Source organism: Hemicordylus capensis, chromosome 5, assembly GCF_027244095.1.
Source record: "Hemicordylus capensis ecotype Gifberg chromosome 5, rHemCap1.1.pri, whole genome shotgun sequence".
In the NCBI taxonomy this organism is placed as follows: Eukaryota; Metazoa; Chordata; class Lepidosauria; order Squamata; family Cordylidae; genus Hemicordylus; species Hemicordylus capensis.
In genome coordinates, this window is record NC_069661.1 from 38217529 (window position 1) to 38236887 (window position 19359).

At 43.9% G+C, this 19359-nt stretch overlaps 1 protein-coding gene across 2 annotated transcripts in view; it reads left to right on the plus strand.

The window, feature by feature from the left end:
- Nucleotides 1-4189: 4189 nt before the first annotated feature.
- The window catches only part of ENPEP (glutamyl aminopeptidase), a 102883-nt gene continuing 87713 nt past the window's right edge, over nucleotides 4190-19359 (plus strand). For both annotated transcript variants that reach the window (XM_053251608.1, XM_053251609.1), the window contains exon 1: nucleotides 4190-5065. In XM_053251608.1, coding sequence (XP_053107583.1) covers nucleotides 4440-5065 — 626 coding nt within the window. In that variant the 5' untranslated portion in view covers nucleotides 4190-4439. The remainder of the gene's footprint in view (nucleotides 5066-19359) is intronic.

A 19359-nucleotide genomic window follows, 5' to 3' on the forward strand; every position in this document is an offset into this window, starting at 1 on the left:
GAACTTGAAGTCTAATCAGTGATCCTGTTGATATTGTTAGACATCATTATGCAATTCGTCAACCGTATGTCAAGAACAGGGCTAAGCAGGGGAGGTGATTAGAAAAGGCGAAGAAGAGGGCATGGAAAAGGCGAAGAAGAGGCTAACCAAGATGATCAGGGGCCTAGAGCACTTTCCTTATGAGGCAAGGCTACATCACCTGGGGCTATTTAATTTAGAAAAAAGACGACTGCGAGGAGACATGATAGACATCTATAAAATCATGCATGGACTGGAGAAAGTGGATAGAGAGAAATTCTTCTCCCTCTCACATGACACTAAAACCAGGGGTCATCCCAAGAAATTGATTGCCACACAACACATGTGGCACACACAACACATTGATCACACAACACATAATCAACTTGTGGAATTCTCTGCCACAATATGTGGTGACAGCCAACAACCTGGATGGCTTCAAGGGGGGGTTGGATAACTTCATGGAGGAGAGTTCTATCAACTGCTACTAGTCAGAGGGCTATTGGCCACCTCCAGCCACAAAGGCAGGATGTCTCCGAGTACCAGTTGCAGGGGAGTAACAGCAAGAGAGAGGGCATGCCTTCAACTCCTGCCTTTAGGCTTCCGGTGGCATCTGGTGGACCACTGTGTGAAACAGGATGCTGGACTAGATGGGCCTTAGGCCTGATCCAGCAGGGCTGTTCTTATGTTCTTAAACCTTCTGCTCTTCCCAGAGTGGCCCCATCCCCTAAGGTGAATATTTTCCAATGCTCACACTTCTAGTCTCCCTTTCATATGCAACCAGGGCAGACCCCGCTTAGCTAAGGGGACAAGTCATGCTTGCTACCACAAGACCAGCTCTCCTCCTCTCTTGTGGCAGCAAACATGAATTGTCCCCTTTGTAATGCAGGGGCTACCTTGTTCGCTTTTGAATGGGAGACTTCAGTGAGCACTGAAGGATACTCCTTCTTAGGGGATGGAGCCACAGCTCAGTGTAAGAGCATCTCCATGCTTGCATGCAGAAGGTCCAGGTTGACTCTCGGGCATCTCCAGGTAGGGCCGGGCGAGATTCCTGCCTGAAACCTTGGAGAGCTGAGAGTTCTCCACACAGCAGGCTTTACCATGAGTTTTCTGTGAGGCTTTACTGCAAACTCAGAATTATCCCAAAAACCCGACGGGAAAAGTGGATTTTTTAAAACCCTGGATACAAATCGGGCTGCACTCTAACATGCAGTGAAAAACCAGAATTGTGTGTGAAGTGCTCCCTGATAACTTGCAAGAACTTTGGAGTAAATCTGCCTACTATGTGAACACACACCTTCCATTCTGGAGGAGATGTGAGCTAAAGGACTTTAAAAGCCCTTCAGGAAAAACTTCCTGAAGCAGGAAAAGTTTCCTGCTGCCACCCTGAACAGACAGTACTGAGCTAGATGATGGACTAATGATCTGACTCAGTATAAGGCAGCTTCCTGTGTAACTACCCATATAGTTTCTAGCATTTGTTTGTCAATATTTTTTGTCAATCTATGCAGCTTAACTGGTGTGGTACACCATCTGCACAACAATGTATCCTGTATGTGTGTACATACCAATTTAAATGTATCATTCCATGTTTGTTATCATAACCTTAGGATTATTGAGTTGGATCCAAAGATTCCTTTCATCTGATAGAAGGAGTTTCCTTTGGAGGAATCACCTACCATCCATTATCCTAGCTCCATCTCACACTTGGGTATATGAAAGCTGAACAGTATTGCTATAGGTAAGTCTCACCTTCTACTGTAGTGGTAGAAGACCATTGCTTTTAAGATTAGCTGCTTGAAACAGTATTTCTGTTGGAGGTCAAATTGTGCTTAAGTGACTGAACTGGCGGTAGTAATATAGAAACATTGGCTGACAGCCAGACTAATACTGGGCTGGTGTTACTGGGGGAGGGGTGATTTTTGCCACTGTCCCCCTCCCTCTGAAGCCCACTAAAATATATATCCCTGAGGATCATGCTGTCACTCATGCTTCTGTTTCCCAAGTCTTCACCTCTTGACATGTTACTCCCTTCAACTGTCCCAACAGAATTACCACTTTCTGTGTCTTGGGCAACCCATACAGGCAATGAAGAACACTTCTCCATATGTTTGAATGGCTTGTTCTTCTTGATATGCTCATCTCAAACCACTTGCAGCATCTATCTCTCTCTCTATCTATCTATCTATCTATCTTTGTATATATTGAAGGATCCTAAGATGGTAAAATTGTCACAACCCAGGAATGGACACTAAGAAGAAAAGAACAGCTACAGTGAACTGAACTGTGCACATTGGTCCAAGCTGCTTAAAGATTGCAACCTGCTTTATTTGTTGCATTTGGGAATATCTGTTTTATTCATTACAGAATACACAAAGTAATTTCCCAGAAGCAACCGGTGCGAATCCTGCATGCAGATTGCACGTGATGATCTATCTACATGTCAGTTGCTGCAACTTGTACATATGCAGGACTATCTACATTGATTTTCAGTGGGCCTCTTTCTGTTGGGTTGTGACTATGGGAGCTAATTCTTACACAGAAAGGAATTTCTTATAGGAATCTAGCAATATATGAAGATGCATGCACATATCTAACTGCACATCTCTAACATATTCATGTTTTATTTCTCACAATCTAATATACCATAGTCATAATATTATAAAACAACGAAGCATAATTTAATCTGTATATCTGTTTGGTGTGTGGAGGTGGAGAGCTATAAATGGTTTTTCTGTAGCATTTTTAGCCTATATGTATTGAAATAACATGCCGCTAAATGCATGTTTAAGAAAGGGGGAATCAAGAAAAGTAAACATTCATTTCCAGTTTTCATTGGCTGAATTAAATATGGAGCCTGATTCTATGCATGATTAATGGACAAATCCAAATCACAACCCAGCAGATCCAATAATACAATAAATAAAAAAGAAAAAGAAAGTCATTCAAAACTTGCTGTTGTCTTAGCATATATCATGGACTACATAGTTCTCTTTTGATTAAATGTTGTTTAGTGTATCTTATGTTTTGCTATCGTTTTTACTTCATCTGATCTATTACTATTACCATTTCTATATGATTCTATAATATATAATACAGCCAAAGCTTATATAGTTCATTTTTCGTGTGTGTGTGTTTTTTCTGTGAAGACACTACTGAGCTAGATAAACCAATGGTGTGACTCAGTATATGGCAGCTTCCTATGTTCCTATGTTCCTAAGACCACCTCTCCTTTATTCATTCATTCATTCATTCATTGTATCATTGAATCTGTTGGGTTGTGATTTGAATTCCTCATTTCAGATCCTTTTATGCCAGTTGTGTGGTAATGGATAAACCCAACCTTGCTCAGCCCTGTCCATGCTTGTGAGTCACCCTCACCGAATTCAGTGGGAGTAACTTCTGGGTAAGCATGCTTAGGATAGCACTGTTAGAAATGTAGATATATGACTGTTTTGAAATGGCTTCACATTTTACATAGTATCTTAACATGAGAAACAGCTCACACAGATTGTTTGGCACCACCCAGTTCCCCAAAATGTCATACATTATCCATTTGTACAGAATGAACCATTGGTAAATAGCAAATTTGGCATATACATCCATAGCCGCCTGCCTGCTCTGTATGCAAATCAGAATGGACTCTTGAAGATTTCCTCTGGCTCTGTGTGAGCACAGAGAGCCAATGTTTACAGTCTCAAGCAAAAAAAAGAAAGAAAGGTTTATTTTATGGCCAAGTGTTCTTTCTACAACCACATGGAAAAACAGAGTGAAGCAAAAATTTTAAAAACCCTCCATAACTCAGACGGGGAAACCCCAAATAGAGACATGTAGTTTTAAGAAGAAAAAGAAGAAGAGCCATGGAGATTTTCTTTCCCAAATGTTGCAATGGCAGAAGTTCAGGGGAATCCTTGCTCATCAAAGGAACAGGAGGGGAAAGCAAAGGGTAGTAACAAAGGTTGCAGTTTCCGAGCAGTTATACCTCTCTGTCTATGATCTCTCTTTTGGAAAGCTGCTGACTGAGCCTTGGCATTTGATCATCTCCAACTGTTGATTAACACAGCTCTGTTTTATATTTAACTCTGACCAGAGCAGGAGGAGTTGGGGGTGGGACTGCATGGCTTATAAGAGGAGCAGCAGCGGCCACAATATTCCTCTGTGTAAATTTCCTCTTCCTCCCTCCCTAGCTGCATTCTTCTCTACCGGTCACTTTTCTTGGGTGAAACTGAATGTTATTTTTTAATTAACGGAGTGTCTAATAGGAAAGGAGCTGGGGGAAGAGAGAGAGAGAGAGAGCTATTAAACATAAACTGAGCCGGCTGAACCAATACTAAAACAACGATTACTACAGCACTCCTGTTTAATAAGCTTCTTTTTTCTTTTTAATGTTTAATGATTAGCTGTGGCACAGGGGAGCTGAGATGCAGGGAATGGATTTTGAAGACAAGTCATCCAAAAAGTACTGCATGAAGAAGAAGCATGTGGCTATCATCTCTGGTGTGGTAGTTGCTGTAGGTTTAATTCTGGGACTGGGACTGGGGCTGGGATTAAGATCACAGCCCTGTGGAGGTCCCGAGCTGGTGACCACAGAACCACCCCAACCCTCTGGCCCCACTCCAGGGGTCGAGGACCCTTGCCCAGCCAAAAGTGGTGAACATGGAGGTTGGGAAGATTTCCGACTGCCCCTCTATGTTAATCCGGTTCATTATGATTTGGAACTGAAGCCCGAGATGGAAGCGGATCGTTACACTGGAACAGTCACTATCTCCATCAATCTGACCAAGCCAACTAGGCACTTGTGGCTTCACCTCCGAGAGACAAAGATCACAGAAATGCCCTCGCTCAAGATATCCCCAGACAAGCCTGTTGCGTTACACCAATGCTTTGAATACAAACTGCGGGAATATGTGGTGATAGAGGCAGAAGGAGAGCTTGCTCCTACCAGTGAAAGTAACCTTTATTACCTGACTATGAAGTTCCAAGGCCATTTAAATGGTTCCCTTGTTGGATTTTACAGAACAACCTATGTGGAGAATGGAGAGACCAAGTAAATCTCATTTTTTCTCTCAAAATATTTGTACTTCACTTATTACTCCTTGCTCAGAGTTTCTCTTTGTTTCCCATTCTCTGTTTCTCTCATCTTCCTTTTTCTCTACATCACTATGAAACTGTGTATTTTCAAATTAATTTAGTGAATATGGAGAAAGATGGAGGCTGGGTGGTGGGCACATGGATCCTTCACGGTGTTCATCATGGATTGGGGGAAACTTTCCCAGCCCTACCTGGAGATGCTGAGGATTGAACCGGGGACCTTCTACATGTAAAGCAGATGCCCTACCACTGAGCTATGGTGCCATCCCCTTCTAACTCTTGAAAGGTTTAGCATTTAAATATGACAAGGGATATTTGAATTCCTTCTATAATGATGGGTCAGAGTTTGTTTTTATTTGGTGGTCTAGTTTAAATACATTCAACTTGTATTGGAAGCAGTAAGTGTAATGTAGTTTATTCATGCATTATGTTTCTGTTTTTGTTTTCCTACAAAAATACTTAAGGCAGCTTTTGAAAGTATTGGCAAGTCCTCTTCGGTTTTAGTTGTCACCTACAGGACATCTCAATGTGCAATTGTTTGGCAGAAATCTGGCAGCTTCCAAAGTAAGAGTTTTTGAGTTGAGTCAGAATTAACCTGCTACATTTCTGCTCTCTTTAAACCTGCTACATCCATAGCCTTGTATGCAGGCTGCAGAGCTGCACTGCTTCTTTCATTGTTGCATCAGGGGCAAGGAGCTCATCCATTGTGCTGTATGGCTGGAACACCTCACCCCAGTTTACTTTATTTCTGTAGCTGTTCACAGCCATGATGAGCACTGCCATTTTGTTCCACCAGCGTTGCATTGTAGCACAGAGTGGGAAGAAGACAGGGAAGTGTCGCTGCTTTGCCTAAGCAACCAGGCAACTTGCCAGCAAAATGGCGGTGGTAATCGTCTGGCAAAATGGTGGTGATCATCACAGCTGTGAACAATTACAGAATACTCTCTTTTTTGGCAGGGGGGGAGACAATGTTTTTGAGGAAAGGGATTTTACACTCTCTGTTTCATCCCTGAATGTTCTGCTGGGTGATACTTTGGCTTACCCTTCAATAATTCCCTCTACTCAATAGGCTGTGGAACTGCATAAAAGGCAAAGTAATCAGAACCAGGTTAATACCCATCACCCTCTTTATTGCAGCAGTTTTAAGATAGCAGGTGTTTGTGGGGGCAGGAATGGAGTTCTTAGTGAGTGCAGGGTCAAAGGTCAACATTTCATAAATGTATATAAGATCATGTCTGTATGAACTACTTATATTTTCTGCCTTCTCTGGGAAGTAGCAGTGGGACCTGCATGTTGAATTGACTGTGTCGTATGTATTTCATACTTTTTCCTTTTTCCAGCATAGCACAGTTATTCATACTTACAGTTAACTGCACTACGCTACAACAAACACAGTGAGGCGATTCTCACAATCGCCAGGGGTGGGCTGGGAGGGTGTGGGGTGAAGGCTGTTCTTAACCTACCTTCCCCCCAAATGACCAAACTGTCTGTCGTTGATGCGCCTCCTGAGTGCCGAGACAGGCAACCCTGCTCTGTGCAGCTCCATGAGGAGCAGGGTGGAGGGAGGAGGGATCAACGGAGCAGGGAGGAGGGATCCAGAGCCAGAACCTTTGATCCAGGGCCTGAACTTGTTCCAGTCTCTGGAGATCCCACTATGCAATGCGCAATATGCATGTTGCATTGTGGATTCCCCAGTCTCTGTGTCTCTTTGGGCTAAACTCAGCCCAAGGAGACACATGATACCAAGTATCTGGGGTAAGGGTGCAAGCGCACCCTTAGCCTCTGCTAACAGCTGAGTTTCTTAGAGGGTTAGGCAGATGGGGAGTGAAGGGATCCCCAAGGATCCCGCAGCTTCTCACAACCAGTCAAACTCCATCTGGGCTGCCCCAGGCTGGGTTAGGCTGGTTGTGAGAACAGCCTCAGTATTCCACATATTAACAGCTGAGCCCAGGCAAATATTAGTCTCTGCATTATTCCAGAAGACAGTCCTCCACAATACATACCACCTAAGGTATCACGGTACCTGAAGCAAGGTGCAAAATGCTTCCTTGTCTTACACCTCTGGTGGGAACATAGGAAGCTGCCCTATGTCAGATCATTGGTCCATCTAGCTTAGTATTGTCTCCACCGACTGCCTGTGGCTCTCCAAGGTTTCAGGCAGGAGTCTCTCTTAGCCCTACCTGGAGATGCCGCCGATTGAACCTGGGACTTTCTGCAGGCAAAGCAGATGCTCTACCTCAGAGCTATGGCCACTGTCCCCATGGGGACTAGGCCCCTTTCAGAACCAATCCTTGCAATCTGAAAGTGCATGAAGAGCAGTCCCCTCTTCTCCTTGTGCTTCTTGCAAGCTTTTCAAGGAATGTGAGGAGAGGTATTCTTTGCAAAGTTTTCAAGGGTCAGATCAGTCCCAAAGATCTGCTCTGATGGTAATGGTGGGGGGGGGCATCTTGCTACCCTGATGACACCCTAAAAATATGCCACTTGAGGCAACTGCCTCACCTTACCTCATTAAAAGGGTCTTCCCTGTACAGTGCTCTGGTTGGAAATTAGTCTCATCAGTTTCATTTGCATTTGTTTTCCAGTGAGTCTTTTGCTATGGTAAATACTAGAAGCCAGATTGAAGGAGTGCAGATCAGCACCATGTAAGGGGACAGATTTAAAGCCCCCCCCCACCCCATAATAGTCATGCTCCATGGAGACATGTTGCTACTGACTAAAGAAAAAAGAAGTCCATCAGACCTAAAAACACATTTAATATCATACATTTTTTGTTCCTTAGATGTGATATGCAGATTGGCTGTGCTAAACTCTTGCATGTGGAATTTCCTCCCAGGGCCAAACTACACATGATGTTGTCACTGTTGTGTCCCCCACTGCCACCCCACATTTAAAATACTAGCTGCTGGAGAAGTGATCCAGATCAAGATTATGATGAAAAGAGAGAAGAAATTGATGTTTTCCCTTCATGGCATTGGCCTTCTCAAAACTCCCTCCCCTGCAAGTAGGTCTTTGCCCCCAGAGGTGCACTTCTGAGGGACAAGAAGCCACTTGGGGAGGAATCTTTTACATAAAAATGACACGGCATAAAGTGTTAAGCTTTCCATCTGCACCAGATGCAGGTGATGCAGTCCTAATCTGGATTGGACTCTCTGCTTTGATTGATTGATTGATTGATTGATCAATTGATTGAATTTCTATACCACCTAATATAGACATCTCTAGGCGGTGTAATTTTTAAATTTTATTTAAAAGGGGAAAGGGGAAAATCACATATGCACACATGAAAGGCAATGGGTCTTAATTTCCCATCCTGATTGATCCTCTGTAGAAACTCACTTGAGATCAAATCTTCAGACTCTTCAAAAATAATGCAAAACATTTTTTTAAAATATCCTGATAGACTAATCTAGTCTAGACTAGATAGAATAGTCAGAAATCAGTATGAAAGAGACACTGAGCAGCATCTAGACTATTAATCATGACTAAACATTATGGAAATCAATGAGACAAAGCAGTCATGACTGTCTTAAGTGCCATTCATTTCAGTGGGACTTAGTCTTCACTCACTTTGTCTGGAAGCTGTCAAGTGTGCTTTTAAACACGCTTCCATGGACATTTTAATTTATTTGTCTTTTTAATATTGAATATTTAATGCAGATGTGTTTCTATTGGGTTTCTTATTGAACTCCACTGCCTGTCTCTACACATTGTAGAAGTTTCTGTTATTAATCTGAAATAACTTCCACTAAATGCCCCATATCACACTTTAGCATATATTAAATGTGTAGGAAACTGCCACCTTTTCACCTTCTTTATCTTTCCTGATTATAAGCCAGCAGGGGTGGCCCTTTTATGAGGCAAGGTGAGGCAGTTGCCTCCAGCAGCAAATCCCTGAGACACCAGAATGGTGGCAAGATGCCCCCTGCTGTTGCCATCTGATCAGCTCTTTGGGACTGATCAGATCCTTGCAGACCTTGCCAGGAATGCCTGAGGAGAGAAAAGGAGGCTGCTAGTAAGCTTCCCGTCTCCCCCTGCACTTTCAAAGCTTGCAAGAGCTGATTCTGAAAAGGTCCTGGCCCCCACCATTTTGCACCTTGTCTCCAGTCCTGCAATACCTTGAGTCATCCCATATGACAGAGTGGTTAAAGAGTGTCTTTGTGTTAAATAGAGAATACACCTAACAGCAGTGCAAAAGGGAGAACGAGATCAAAGAATGGTGAGCTTGTTTTTCGCTCCCCTCTCCTCTGTATACATAACTGCTGCCTCCTCAACAGATGTCCTATGAAAAGGGCATCTTATCTTCTGCTGCCTGCTAATATACCCTGCTAATTTTCAAATAAAGTTGGGTCCTGGAAGGGCATGCAAGGCCAGGATTGTGGTTTGGGAGAAATCCAAGGGAAAAAAGCTGCGGAAGAATATGGCTGTGAATGGAAGGGTGTGACCTACACCTTGGTCTTTGCCCCTGTGGGCCTCCTTAGGATTGCTGAATGGCAATCCAACATTCTGCAGGCAGATTGAAGGCACAGATGGGGAACATTTCAAGAGGTGCTTGCTATTAATTAAGAGTCAGTCACAAGTTATATAAAATGAAACCTAGTTTTTTTTTTTAATTGTGTGCTTAACCTCCTCTGTTCTGTGTCACATCCTGATGGTTGTTCTCTCCATCTGTGCTATTCCTCGGTATCATCGAGTTCTTCCTCCTTTCTGCTTTTCTAACTTCTTTATGGAGTGCCAAACTAGATGAATGGATGGGGCAAATTTAGGGACTTGGCTTAGGGTCAAACTTAATAGTGCTTTGCACCAGTGTATTTCACCAATGGGAGCTTCCCACCCAAGCAGCTAGGGAAGTGGAGGGGGGCACTCTGCATCAGAACTGCACTGGGGGCAAAATTTCCTTCCCCGTATGCTGTGGATTGCCCATCCACCCCCTGTGGCTGGTATTTAGAATCACAATGAGATTAGATCACACGTTAAACATCACATTTGGAAACATTTCCTAACTGTGACAACTGTTCAACAGTGGAACAGTCAGCCTCATACAATGGTTGGTTCTCCTTCACTGGAGGGTGGAGAGCCATCTTTCAGGGTCACTGTAGCAGTTTACTGCACTGAGCAGTGGGTTAACACAGAAAACCTCCAAGGTCCCTCCCAAGTCTAAAATTCTATGAATCTATTATTTCGATTAGCACACAGTTCCACTCTAACACAGGAAGTGTTTATAGAATGCAAGAGTAAAATTACAGGTTAGCACTATCACTGCATCAATAATAATAATAATAATAATAATAATAATAATAATAATAATAATAATAGGCCACAGAAATCACCATCGGCCAATTACAAAAAGCAACTTTACTGGGAACAGCCTATATTCTGTGATGATATCTATAACAATTGAGAATAAAATTCAGCCATCCCAGGTCCTTGGGAAGGACTCGATGTCTGGATAAAACAAACCAGTCAATAACACCTGTCTGACTGTGTAAACAAGAAATAATATAATAATAACAACAACAACAACATAGGGGCCACAACACCATAACCTCAACACCATAGGGGCCACAGAAATCATCATCAGCCAATTATAAAAAGCAGCTTTACTGGGAACAGCCTATATTCTGCGACGATATCTATAACAACAGCAACAACACTGAGAATAAAATTCAGCCATCCCAGGTCCTTGGGAAGGACTCGATGTCTGGATAAAACAAAACAGTCAATAACACCTGTCTGACTGTGTAAACAAGAAATAATAATAATTCAATTTCTATACGACCCTTCCAAAAATGGCTCAGGGCAGTTTACACAGAGAAATAATAAATAAATAAGATGGATCCCTGTCCCCAGAGGGCTCACAATCTAAAAAGAAACATATGATAGACACCAGCAACAGTCACTGAAAGTGCTGTGCTGAGGGTGGATAGGGCCTGTTACTCTTCCCCTAATAAAGAGAATCACTACGTTAAAAGGTGCCTCTTTGCTAAATTAAGCTTTAGCTTTAGTGAGGCTGTTCACATGATGGAGGAAAATTGGGCTAAGGGAGCCCAGCCCGGTTTTTCTGCATCGTGAGAACCACCAGGATCATGGGCGTGCCCAGTGGCTCAATGGTGGCTAGCCCATCAAAGTAGCCCTCCCCTTAAATGAGGTTAGCAGAGTGAGCGCTCTGCTAACCCCATTTTCTTTATTGTGAGTTACCATGGTGAGGCTCTGCACCATGGCGCCTCACAAGGAGATCCCCAGCTGGGGGGCTCCAACAAGCCTCCTGGCATCAGGGGGCTCCCCAGAATTCCCTATGTACTCACATGGGGCATTCTGGAACCTATAGGAACCGGGCACACACACACCCAATCCCCGCCGCCCCAACCAGCTCTGTGACAACACTGGTAATTGTGTGGGCAGCCAATCCAGCAGCCCCGGGGCAAGTCGGCGATTATCTGTGGGGTGGGGGTGAGTTAACCCGCTTTCTCCGCAGACCCGCCCAAAGCTCTTCTCCCTGATCATGAGAACAGCTTCAGTATGTCTACACTACAGCATATCTGTTATATTCTATCCAGTGAATGTTTGCAGTTTGGACATTTGTCCGGGGGAGGGGGGGTTTCCTGTAGAGTGTGTGGGGAAGGAGTCAGAAAGGAAAAGGGAGGGAAAGGAGAAAATCGAGTTGTTGCTGATCTACATAAGATTTTAGTCAAATCTACATAAGATTTCAGTGAGGCCATTCACACAATCAAAAACTGTGTTCTACCCAGGTTTGGGAGCCATGTGTGCTCCCAGTTTTTGGTTGTGTAGAAGCAAGGCAGGAGGGGAAAGGCTCCCCAGATTTTCCTCCTACCTTGATACCACACAACCAAAAATTGGGAGCACACATGGCTCCCAAACCTGGGTAGCATACAGAGAGGCTGCTTTTACAAGCTGCCTAGCCCAGGCTAGGACCAGGCTTCTCATGCGGCATGCCAGGATCTGCATGAATCCTGGCAGTCCTGCCCAGCCTAAACCTGCTCCTAAGGCCAGCTCTAAGCTGAGGCTAAGGGAACCAGAGCTCCCTTAACCTGGCTGCCAGGCTCGTGTGCCTCCATGCAGCCCGAGGAGACACAGAGATGAGCGTCTAGAGTGCCCATTTGATTGACTGATTGATTGTTCTGCTCCCCCCGCCACCCGCCGGTGCTTTCCAGGAAAGTGGGTGCGCTGGGCTGCAGCATTCCCTTTCTTTGCAGCCCCAGCTTTGTCACCACACTCATGGCTGGTGTGCATGCACATGTTGTGTGATGTGCACATGCGCGCTGGCCATGAACGTGGTGACACTGCTGGGGCTGCAAGCAGAAATACTGCAGCCCAGCGCACCCACTTTCCTGGAGAGTGCTGGTGGGGGGAAAGCAGCAGGATGGGGGCTGACAGGCCGCGCCTTCCCTCTCATTGAAAGCAACCCCCCGCCCTCCGAACTGATTCAAATGCCGATGGACAGAACTGGTTCAGAGCTCCAGGAAGAGAGTGCCGAACTGGTTCCATGCACATCCCTAATGCAGAACATGTCTGATCCCCTGTGAGCCTTACAGGTTCATCTCAATCTAAGACCAAACCACCTCCGGTTCGGTTTGCAATCGAAATGTGGAACGGATCTGGTTCGAATCAAACCAGTTCACCTCGGACTATTTGTGCACACCCCTACAGCAGTGTTTTAATAATAATAATAATAATAATAATAATAATAATAATAATAATAATAATAATTCAATTTCTATACCACTCTTCCAAAAATGACTCAGGGCGGTTTACACAGAGAAATAACAAACCAATAAGATGGATCTATGTCCCCAAAGGGCTCACATTCTAAATAGAAACATAAGATAGACACCAGCAACAGTCCCTGGAAGTACTGTGCTGGGGGTGGATAGGGCCAGTTACTCTCCCCCTGCTAAATAAAGAGACTCACCACATTAAAAGGTGCCTCTTTGCCCAGTTAGCAGGGCAATTTTTAATATTCTCAGGGCTGGTTCAGTCCTTACTTCCAAAACTACAGCAATGACTATAGCTGCAATTTTTGAGCTTTCTGGCCCCTGGTGGCGCAGTGGTAAAAACTGCCACCCTGTAACCAGAAGGTTACAAGTTCGATCCTGACCAGGGGCTCAAGGTTGACTCAGCCTTCCATCCTTCCGAGGTTGGTAAAATGAGTACCCAGAATGTTGGGGGCAATATGCTAAATCATTGTAAACCGCTTAGAGAGCTTCGGCTATACAGCGGTATATAAATGTAAGTGCTATTGCTATTGCTATTGCTTTCTTCCAATGCATATATTACAATGCTGATGCAATTATGATTCTTTATGAAGGAACAACATAGCCAAAAGTCACGACTGGGTGGCTCCCATTCTGTCAACGTGTTTCATTTTAAGGTATATTGCTAGATAAATTACTTGGTCCAAAATCTGAGCCCTCCAAGACTGGCCTAATCTCTCTAAGAGAATTAATTTATTCTTGGGGGTGGGGGAGTAATCAGTCACAGCTTTGGTCATATCTTATTTTCAAAACAACAGCTGGATGCAGTCATAGAAGCATGTTATTACTCATCATGCTTTTACCCATGTCTAGGCATTATAATATGAACTACAGAGGTCAGACAAGCTGCGGGGAGGGGGACCGGGGGCGACAAAGCTTAATCTTTAAGACCACATAAAATGTTTTGAAAATGATCGATAATATTTCATTTGTACTAGCTGGCCCAGGTGCAGAGCAGCTGCGCCTCTAGTTCTCTCTTTTTTTCCTCCCCCTTCCTCCCCCCTCATTCTTGGCTCTCCCCGCGTTCTTGGCCCCACCGGCTGCCACCACCACTTTCTCTCCCTCCCAGCCACTGCCACTTTCTCTCTCACCCCAGCCGCCGCCGTTTTCTCTCCCGGCTGCCACCACTTTCTCTCCCCCCGGCTGCCGCCAATTTCTCTCCGCCTCCCGGCAGCTTGCTCGCAAACTCTCGCGAGAGCTGCCACACACTGGATTAGCCATGGGTACATCTTAGCAAATTATATATACAGATTATCACTTTCTTAATACAATGAATGAAGGCATGGCCTCACATTCTTTGAATTATTCTTTAAGAAATACAGCACAGAAAATGTTTGAGGTGAAGAGTATGTGGCAGCAAACATGAACTGTCCCCTTTGCTAAGCAGGATTCACCTTGGTTTGCATTTGGATGGGTGACACGTGAGCACTGTCTGCTGCAAGATATTCTCCTTAAGGGATGGGAGTAGCTCAGTAGTAGAGTATCTGCTTGCATGCAAAAGGTTCCAGGTTAAATCCCTGGCACCTCCAAGTAGGGCTGGGAGAGACTCCTGACTAAAACCTTGGAGAGCTGCTGCCAGTCAGTGTAGGCAATACTGAACTAGATGGACCAATGGTGTGACTTGGTATACAGCAGCTTCCTATGTTCCTATGACTGGACACAACTGACTGGGAACAATTGTGTCCTGAATTATGTTATCTTGAATTTGTGGAAGTGAATGGGACCTGTGCAAACATGCTCATGCATTGCTTCCATTCATTCTGATGGGACATGCAACCCTTCCATACACCATGGTGGGGGGGAGGAGTAGGGGCCAATACTTTCCCAACGGGCTCAAACACATACAATTACATGTATGTATGTATGTATGTATGTATGCATTTGTTTATTTTTTACATTTCTATGCTGCCCCATCCAAATGGCTCTGGGCAGTGCACAACAACAACAAAACAACCCACAAATCAGTCCTTTAAAAACAATCCTTACAGAACAATTTTAAAATAGCATAATATAATATAACAGCATGCAAATAATGTGCCATGAGCATGCACAGTTTTCTCCTTCTTCCAGGATGCTGAAATGCCTTTTCATAGTTGCATGGAGGGGCCGTTCATCTGACCCCTTCCTCTGTACGTGCTACAAATAGTATTTGCATTCGCATGCTGGGAGGGTGGAAAGATATGTGTGCTCATGGTGCACACAAACATCTGGCCACATGTGCTTCGACTGAACTGGCCTTAGAGGTATTGTTCATCATGATAATTCTTTTCTTACTGGTTTTGAATTGCAAGGACAATTTAATATAGAACTGTTGCTTTAAAAGGAACAGCTTATAAAATATGTTGTAATCACTTATATAGCAGAATATTTCAGGAGCTCCCATGTCAGCAGAAGTTAACAGGGTCTCAGGGGCAATAGCTTGCAAATGATAAGCATGGAGATTCATGTAAGGTTATACTAATCTAGTTAATCCAGAAGTCCATGATGACAGAAAAGACCTATATCTTACTGCTGGCTACATGGTGGTCAGAGAGAAAGACCTATAAAATCATGGTGCTCAGAGAGTGAGCTAAAAGCATTCTGGGAAGAAGAAGGAGGAGGAGGAGAAGGAGAAGGAGAGGAGGAGGAGGAGAAGGAGAGGAGGAGGAAGTCACTCCCAGGGAGTTCCTGACTATACTCTATCAATTGAGGTGTCAGAGAGGCAGAGATAAACAGGAAAGAGAAAGAGACCCTAACTGACTATCTCTACTCCCAATGCCCTAATGATCATTAGGGTTACTGGTGCAAAAGGTTGATGCCATTTGGAGCAGGATCTCCAACAAAATATTGCCCGTGTAGCTAGGGGAGAGGGGCCCATGTTTGCCCCTCTCCGTGTTGGCCCCTCAGAGTGAGGGAGATAATGAAGAAAATAGGGAGGTTTGGAGTTGGGGGGCTCTCAGGAGCTGGGGGGGGCAGGTTCTTTGAACCCATCCACTCAATTATAGCTACACCCCTGCCCTGGAGGTAGATGTTAATATAATATGTGAACATCTTGTAGCCCTATGAAGAGGAGATAGGAAGGAACATCACGTAATTGATAATCAGTTATGGCAAGGATTATCTGGTTAATTGAAAAAAGATGGATATACTTATGTCTTCTCTTAGAACACAATTTTTAATGTTTGGCACAATTGTGCCCAGAGTGGTTCACTACTGAACCACAAACATACAAATACAAATCAAAAAATGGTGGCAATGATTCAGCAAAGATATCAACTAATTTATCTCCACTGCTGGTTCAGCTGGGGAAGCATATTTCAATGGCCTCTCCTTCCCCAGAAAGTGCTCTGTGCCACCTGAAAATATAGCCCTGGAGGTTGCACAGCCTTCAGGGGCTGAGACTTCCAGGGGCAAGGGGAGGTTGTTCAAATGTTCACACACACACTAGCAGCAGAGTTCTTCTGGAACTCTTCAGAAGCGATGGTGCTACACTGAGAGGCAAGTCTCATGATCAGTGAGACCTGCCAGAGGGGGTTCTGTGGGGACTATGGGCTTAGCCCGCTCTCCCCACAGACGATCAAGGCAGCAGCCTGGGAAGCCGGATTGAAAAATATATAGGGGGAGAGTAGTACTGACACAAAAATACAAAGAAAGATACCACTCAATAAATCAAGCGTGAACGCATATATAAAACAATGGAACCAATATAAATATGCCAAATATCATTTCATATATCACTTCAATACTTCATTCAACAAGGTTTCACATGTCCTCGTTTCACAATAAGCTTCATCAGAAGTACATAAACAATCGTATAATACAATCGTGTGTTTCATATACGTTTTATTGTTTTATATATACTGAGTGGTATCTTTCTTTGTATTTTTGGGAAGCCGGATTGGCCGCCCACACGACTGCCGGGATCAGGGGCTGCGTGGCCCCCAGAAGTTCCAGGATGCCCCGTGCGAGTGTGCGGGGCATGCTGGAGAGACCCCCGAGCCCAGGAGGCTGCTTGCAGCCTCCTGGCAGTGGGTCTCTTCATATGTTGCCGCAGCGCGGAGCAATACACGATCAGGAAGCCCGGGTTAGCGGAGCGCCCGCTCAGCTAACCTGGGCTAAGGGGAGGGCTACTTTGGCAGGCTAGCCGCCAGGGAACCACCAGGCTCGCCTGCAAGCCCGCTGGTTCTCACGATGACTGGAAAGTGGGCTAAGCTCCCTTAGCCCGCTTTCCACTGATCATGAGAATACCCTCTGATACTTCTTCCATCGCACCAATGCGTTGTTACGATGTCCAGCCACTTAGAATACTTATATACCACTTTTCAAAAGGAATGAGAAGATGGTTCCCTGTCCTCAAAAGGCTTACAATCTGAACAACAGCCACTGGAGGGGATGCTAAATGCTGGGATTTATGAGGGACAGTTTCTTTCCCTCTGCTAAACATAAGAGGGCCACTGTTTTAAAAAGTGCCTCTTTGCCCAGTTAAAGGTAAAGTGTGCCCTCGAGTCGGTGCCGACTCCTGGAGACCACAGAGCCCTGTGGTTGTCTTTGGTAGAATACAGGAGGGGTATTCTATTGCCTCCTCCCATGCAGTAAGAGATGATGCCTTTTTTTAGCACCTTGCTATATTGCTGTTGCCCAATATAGGTGAGAAACATACCAGTGGGGATTCGAACCAGCAACCTCTTGCTCCCTAGGCAAGTTACTTCCCCACTGCACCATTAGGTGGCTGCTTTGCCCTGTTATCAGGGGGTCAATTGTTTCAATAGGAGTCAACAGCAAATGTGATATCATCAGCTATAGACTTTTCAGTTCTTGACTTTGAGGTTGAATATTCCTTTGTTTGCTTCCACTGTAATTTGTATTGCCATTGGTCCCAGGCTAAATGCAAATAGTTATGTTGACACAGGGCAGCACTGCATGTTCTCTTACACACACACACACACACACACACACACACACACACACACAAACACACATACACACACACACACACTTTGAAAGTGTCTGTTCTCTAGAATATTCACCTCTATATATTGTGTTTATTCTTTAAAAGAAAAAAGTATCCAACACTGAACACCCTTTCAGCTTCTAGAAACACTGTTCTTTCTCATAGTGTTAAGCTATACTCAGAATGGCTATAAGTTTCCTGATATAGTTTTCCAATAACCTGTCAACAAAGCCAACTTGACCTTTCTCTCCATAATGAGGAAATGCATTATGAGTCTTATTTTGAAAACCAAGATAAAAATTTTATAGCTATTCGATAAGAACATCAACCTATAGCAATATGGTGTGGTAATAGCTTCATGAGGCTTAGCAATCACTACAGTTTTGACTTCACTCTATGGTTTTGGTATTTATCTAGACTATAAATGCTTATTTATAACTGTCAAAGGCCTTGCTATTGCACCATAAAATGGTTTATAATATAGTACATGGATATGAAGCCACCTGGACTTTTTTTTTTTTTTTTTTTTTTTGGCTGGCTTTACTTTCTCTATTGCATCCTATATTCATTCTACCTTTATAGCCTTTTCAGGTATAACCCTATGTTAATCCAATATTTTTGAAACAGGGAGTGAATTTAAATATCCTTGAATCTCCTCCATTTTAGGAGTATTTTTGTATATAGTATTTTATTTTATTTTTCAAATAATTTCTTTTTTTAAAAAAAAGAAAGAAAGAAACACAGCAAAGTCTACATAGTTCTTTTACTGGAGGTGCTAACTTTTTCTTATGACCCTCCTGTATTTCATATGCTAATAACTGGCAAAAGAGCTAGTCTTGTGGTTGCAGGCATGAGCTGTCCCCACTGCTGGGCAGGGTCAACCCTGATTTGCATTTGAATGGGAGACAACGTGTGAGTGATGTGAGACATTCCCCTTAGGGGATGGGTCAGCTCATGGAAGAGCACCTGTGTGCAAAAAGTCCCAAGTTCCCTCCCTGGCATCTCCATGATAGGACTGTAAAAAACTCCTGCCTGTAACCTTGGAGTTGCTGCTGCCTGTCTGTGTAGACAATACTGAGCTAGCTGGACCAATGGTCTGACTCAGTATATGGTTGCTTCCTCTGTTCCTATGTCCCTATCATTTTTTCACTTATTTCCAAAATGTATTTGTTTTGCTATATATTTATTATGTTTGTTATATATATTTGTTATATGTAATATATAATTTGCTTTAAAAACAACAACACCAGGTTGTTTTTTTAAACATTCTAATGTTCTCTGGTCTGCTGCTTTGGGAAGATGCATTGTCTTTTAGGAACATAGGAACATAGGAAGCTGTCATATACTGAGTCAGACCATTAGTCTATCTAGCTCAGTATTGTCTACCCAGGCTGGCAGCGGCTTCTCCAAGGTTGAAGGCAGGAATCTATCTCAGCCCTATCTTGGAGAAGCCAGGGAGGGAACTTGAAACCTTCTGCTCTTCCCAGAGTGGCTCCATCCCCTAAGGGGAACATAGGAAGCTGCCATATATGGAGTCAGACCATTGGTCTA